At 52.8% G+C, this 6,000-nt stretch overlaps 1 protein-coding gene across 2 annotated transcripts in view; it reads left to right on the plus strand.

Moving 5' to 3' along the window:
* Positions 1-2,171, plus strand: part of VWA3A (von Willebrand factor A domain containing 3A) — an 80,062-nt gene extending 77,891 nt beyond the window's left edge. For both annotated transcript variants that reach the window (XM_080680732.1, XM_080680733.1), the window contains 2 exons: positions 1,354-1,451; positions 1,604-2,171. In XM_080680732.1, the coding sequence (XP_080536858.1) occupies positions 1,354-1,451; positions 1,604-1,655 (150 nt within the window). In that variant the 3' untranslated portion in view covers positions 1,656-2,171. The remainder of the gene's footprint in view (positions 1-1,353; positions 1,452-1,603) is intronic.
* Positions 2,172-6,000: the final 3,829 nt, after the last annotated feature.

Consider the following 6,000-nt stretch of genomic DNA (forward strand, 5'->3'; position numbering starts at 1 on the left):
TCTATAGAGAACCTCTTTCACTCTCCCCAGCCATCGCTGCCTTTCACAGGGGAGAAAGCAGGCTCAGCCAGGCTTGGGATCAACCCGAAGTCAGAACATGGTGAAGGAGCTCAACGCCCTCACAGCCCCTGGCCCTCCCCACCCCCCCACCATGCTCCTGAGTGCTGGGCTTTGATTCCCGCATATTTCTGTCTCCTTGGGTTAGAGTCATTGAAACAGATATTCAAATGACATGGTAAATAATAAATCTGTTAACGTCACAGGTCCCATCCCACGTGGGACAAGAGGAAGACATCAATGGTCCTCTTCCAATCGAACAGAAAAAGTGCACATGTTTCTACCTTTCAGAACATCCCACTGTCAATGATCACATTGCCAGGGCAACACATGATCAAGTACCACAACCAACCAGGATTCCAGATTTCTTTCTGGAAGTTAGATCACTCCCAGGCCTGGCCAGTATGGCTCATCATTGGTTGAGCATTGTCCTGGGCACTGAAGGGTCGCAGGTTCGATTCTTGGTTAGGGCACATACCCAGATGCAGGTTTGATCCCCAGTCAAAGTGTGTGTGGGAGGCAACCAATCGATGTTTCTCTCTCACATTGATGTTTCTCTCTCTTCCTCTCCCTTCCTCTCTCTCTAAAATCAATTTTTAAAAAAAAAAAGGTTACCAGGACATGGCATACTTTTGAAGTCAAGTGTTTTACATGATTTCTTTGTTCAAGTGACTGCTTTAGGGCCAAATATTACAAGTAATACAGAGGACAGTACAAGTAAAAGTAATGAATGTCCTTATTACACAGGAAAAGGAACTTAATGTCATGAAGGTTCTCAGTTCAGTGCCTTATCAAATGAGACTTTGAGTGAGTTTGTGGGTGTGGAATGGGCTCATCCCAGCCTCTCTCCCAGAGTCTCTTGCTAACTGTTAAGGCAAGGCTCTGGACTTTCATTGGTTGACAGAAGAAAAAGCATGTCTGGGAAGCTCTGATTTATTACAAGAAATAGAGAAAGGGCTGAATAGATGTTACTGCATGACAGTGAGATAAGGAGCCCTACTGCTTCTGTTCTATTGACTTCAGTGAAGTCCAGAGACTGTCTTGATTTTCTACTTCCCCTCCCTGCCCTGACTCTCAGACGTCCTCTTTCAGAATGTCCTGTTTGCAGAATGGCTCCCCTAAGCGGTAGCCAGCTCCCTGTCCCTGGAAACATGCAAGCGGGGTTCACAGATGTCCTGCACTGGGTGGGAGACGGCATTTAATTAGCTCTAAAATTCTTCTCCTGGGATTTTGGATTTTCATGTCCCATCTCGTCATTTAATGGGTCTAACTTAGCACTCATTTCCCATTCCCAAGGACTCCATGCTGCCACTATTTGAAGGAGATGATTTAAGGAGATTGGCCCAGGAGATCAACATGGCTAGAAGCCTCCTCTGGCAAGCCCAGTCACTCAGGTATCCCTCCAAGCAGCTCCTCCCACTCCACGTGGCTGCAGTCCTCCCATCCTGGGCATGCACCCTGTTCCAAGAGCTCCTGCTTTGCTTCTCTCCACCGGGCCCAGAAATCTGAGCATGGGGAACCTTATTCCTTCATTCCTGTCTACTAGGTCCCAACTCCAGAAGAAAAACTATGCCGAACCAAAGGTCATTCTTGTGTAGAAAAGCCTTCTTGGGTAAGGGGGACGGACTCCATGCCGTCTGAGTACTCACCAAGGGCCAGGAAGACGCTCTGTTCCCATGGACAGCAGAACTATGGGAAAGAATAACAAGTCCTCTAAACAGAAGGCCATCCTACAAAGAACCACTGGAGCACATCATGACCCTGAGGGTTAGATGCCTGGAGAACTGTGCCCCCTGCCCCCTCTCCCCCCAAACACTGTTCTGGGCACCAGGTTCCCTGAAAGCCGGGGGGAAAGGCTCTGCCATCCCAGATCTACATTAATGTTCCTGCCCTGGCCCCAACACAACCCACACTCCAGTCACAAGATTGTCACTTGCTGGGAAGCCCTGCACCAGGCTCCTTGCCTGGAATGTCCATCTTGCTGCCCTCTGCTTGGCGACTCCTGCTCATCCCTCAAAGCACAGCTCCAGTGGCATCCGCTCCACTCTGAAGATGTTCCTGGGACCCAGCAGGACTTGGGAGCCTCCGGCTTTCCTCCCGTAGCATCCTGACCAAACATCCTCTCTGTAGAGGTGACACTGCTTACTACATTTCGCACTTCACACCACGCTTCCTGTTCCCTTTGTCAGCTCTTCTCCTCGACCAGGAGCACGCTCAGCATGAGGCTGCTGTCCTAACCATCTCCGGGCCCCAGAACTGCCGTGTGGTGCATATGTAGTAAACACTGAGCGTGCAGAGGCCAGTCCTGGTCCCCTCGCTCTGTGCTTCCCACCACTCTGGGCCACAGGGGATGCAGATTTGCTGCCAGCCCATCCTGGGAGAAGAAACGTGAGCCTCATTGCCACCCCTTCCAGTTTAACCCTGTCACAAGCATGTGAGAGCTGAGTGGGGTCTGCTGGGCCACCAAGTGCATATGAAATGAATGTCATGTATTATGTGACCTGGGGTCATTTTCTAAGTGAGAAAAACTTGCCTTTATTTAATTAATAAGATCAAAATTGCTTTCTAACTCAAGTGATTATTGGTACGGGTGTGTGTATAAAATTTTGGTGAGATAAAACTTTATTAAAAAATTCATTCAGATTATATGAAGAATTACAAATCAATAAGAAAAAGATAAACATCCCAATTTTTCTAAATGGACAAAAGACTCAAACAGGTACAAACAGACAATAGGTATATGAAAAGGTGCTCAACAACCTTACCCAGTGAAATATAAATTAAAAGCACAAGGAGAGCCCTAACCGGTTTGTCTCAGTGGATAGAGCGTCGGCCTGTGGACTGAAGGGTTCCAGGTTCGATTCTGGTCAAGGGCATGTACCTTGGTTGCGGGCACATCCCCAGTGGGGGATGTGCAAGAGGCAGCTGATCAATGTTTCTCCCTCATCGATGTTTCTAACTCTCTGTCCCTCTCCCTTTCTCTCTGTGAAAAATCAATAAAATATTTTTTTTAAAAAAAAAAAGCACAAGGAGATACCGCTACACACCCACCATGGCTGAAAATTAAAATACAATATCAAGATATAGGGCAAGCAGACTCATACACAGCTGGAGGGGAGGTGTAAATTGGTTTAACCACTTTGGAAAACTGTGGCGATTTCTATTAAAGTAAAAAATATATGAATTCTATGCCAACAATTCTACTCCAAGAGAAACCAGTGCATGTATTTGACAAAAGACATATTCAAGAATGTTTTACAGCAGCCTTATTTACAGACGTCAAATATTGGAAACAGCCCAGCCAGTGTGGCTCAGTGGTTGAGCGTCAAACCATGAGCCAAGAGTTCACCGGTTCAATTCCCGGTCAGGGCACATGCCCGGGTTGCGGGCTTGATCCCCAGTCAGGGGCATGAGGAGGCAGCTGATCAATGTCTCTCATTGATGTTTCTATCTCTCCCTCCCTTCCTCTCACTCTAAAATCAATAAAAACATTTAAAAAAATATATTGGAAACAATATAAATGTCCATCCATGTGGTACATTTGTACAGTGGAATACTGTCCTACTTGTCAATTGAAAAAGAATGAATGACAGCTGTAGTCAACAAAACGCATCTATCTTTTTCTTTTTAATTGATTTGAGTGGGAGTGAAGTGGGGGAGGGGGAAGAGAAACATGGACTTGTTGTTCCATTTATGCACTCATTGGTTGATTCTTATATGTGCCCTGACTGGGGATGGAACCTGCAACCTTGGTGTATCTGGATGATGAGCTAGCCAGCCAGGGCCAAGACATGTCAATCTTATGAACGATATTGGGGGTGGGGGTGGGGGGGAGAACAACCTGAAAGAGAACACACTGAGGAATTCCATTTATATGAAGTCAAGTACAGGCAAAACTACTGCTGGCAATAGAAGTCAGAATAATGGCGCCCCTGCCCGGGGCGGGGGGGCACACTGGGTCACCCGGAATGTTCTATATCTTGAGCTGAGTGTGGTTACATTGATGTATATATAAGATTTCATCACGTTGTTAAAAAAACAGGTTACTAAAGCCTGACAAGCCTTGACTTTGGCCAGGCTCGGTGGGCCCTGGCAGACAGCAGTGACCCTGGACCTGACACAGTGGACTTCAGTTTGCTCACTGTCTTGGACAGACCTTTCTGTGACACCTGCACACCGAGAAGTTGGCCTGTGGTGGATGTGTTACTTTGCTAGAGCTGTCATAACCAAATACCCAAACCCGGTGACTAAAACCACGGACATGTAGTGCCTCCCGTCCCGCTCCAGAGGCTGGCAGGGTGAGGTCAGGTCCCAGCAGGGCTGTGCTCCCGGGAAGGCGCTGGGAGGGTCTGGTCCAGGCCTCTCCTGGCTTCTAGTCCTCCCTGGGCTACAGCACGGTCACTACAGCCTTACGTGGTGCGCTCCCCGTGGCGCGTCCCTGTCCGAGTCCCTTTTCCATGAGGACATGGGTCTGCTGCTCAGGCCCTCATCTGCAGTTATATCTGCGATGGGTCTTTTTCCAGCTGAGGTCTCCCCTGAGGCCTGGGAGGTGGGAAGTCGGCATGGGAATTGGGGGTGGGGCACAAGCCAACCAGAAGAGCTGAGTGCTAGCCTGTCCTCTGGCCTTGCTGTGGCGAGGAGGGCGCTGGTCTTTGTGGCCCTGAGACATAGACATGGTTTGTGCAGTGGAAGCATGGACGTGTGAATCCCCCTCTACTGCGTGAGAACAGCCCCGCCTCTGCCGCACCTGGGCAGCCAGGAGGCTGGGAGTCGCAGCTGTAACGCACACACCAGGCACTTGTGGAGGAGGAAGCAGCCCTGTAGCTGACCAACCACAGCAAGAAAGGGCAGAGCCGAGGTCTAAACCCAGGGCTGACCCCATCCTCACCCAGCGCACTCGGAGCCTGCCTTCTCTCTGGACCCATGTCCCTGTCTCTGAAGTTGAGCTGGAACCGAGTTTGTGGACGAAGCAAGATACTGTCCCACCGACACACAGCACGTGCTAGCTGAGAGCTGGTTTCCTCTCCCCACAGCCTCCTGTGCCCAGAGTGTGTTCACGTGGGGCAGCCTTTCCGGGGGGGGGGGGGAGGGCGGGAGGCCCTCTGACCCCGGGGCCAGCCCTGCGCCCAGGGGCGGCGCCTGCCCCTCGCTGGGGGTGGCGTGGGGATCTGAGTCCCCGCAGGAGAGGGCGGCCCTGAAGAGCACCCCTTCGACACGGATGCGAGCAGCGGAGAGCGGGGACCGGAGCGGGAGAGGACATGCAGGAAGGACGGCTGGACAGACGGCGGAGGGAGGCAGGGAAGACGTGCGGAGTGGACTGGCTGGAAGGTTCGACGGAAAGGCGGACAGACAGAATGAGACGGATAGAGGATGCCTTAAAAACTTAGGGATGGGTGCAGAGCGATGGAGGGAGCAGTGAGCGGGATGCGGGAGCTGAGAGGAGCGAGGGAAGGCAGCAGCTGGCGGAGGCAGAGCGGGACCAACGGGCTCTGGACGCCCTGCGGCGCGGCCTCTGCGCGCTTCCCCGCAGCAGCTCGGCCCCTTCTGCCCGCGGCCGATCTGCTCGCTACTGAGAGCCCACAGGTTGCGCCGGGCCGGCTGGGGCGCCGGGGGAAGGCGCGGGGCGGGCGGGGAGCCCAGCCTGGCCCCGCCCAGGAGGCGCGGAGCAGCGCCGGGCGGGCCGGCGGGAGACGCGGGCGCAGCGCGGGCACGAGCGCCGCGGGAGCCGTGCGAGGTGAGCGCCGCGGGCTGGACGCGGGGGCCGCGGGGGTCAGGCGGGGGGCGGGGGGAGTGACCCTCTCTGAGCTTCGGGCATTGGGCCGGTCTCGGCGTCGGGGGCACCCGCTCCTGCCGCCCGAGAGGCCGACGCCCCTCGGGTCCGCCTGGACACCCTTTCACCATAACCTGCTTGGCAGTCACCCTCAACCTGGATCCATTAAAGTT

The sequence above is a fragment of the Plecotus auritus genome, assembly GCF_963455305.1.
Source record: "Plecotus auritus genome assembly, chromosome: 7".
In the NCBI taxonomy this organism is placed as follows: Eukaryota; Metazoa; Chordata; class Mammalia; order Chiroptera; family Vespertilionidae; genus Plecotus; species Plecotus auritus.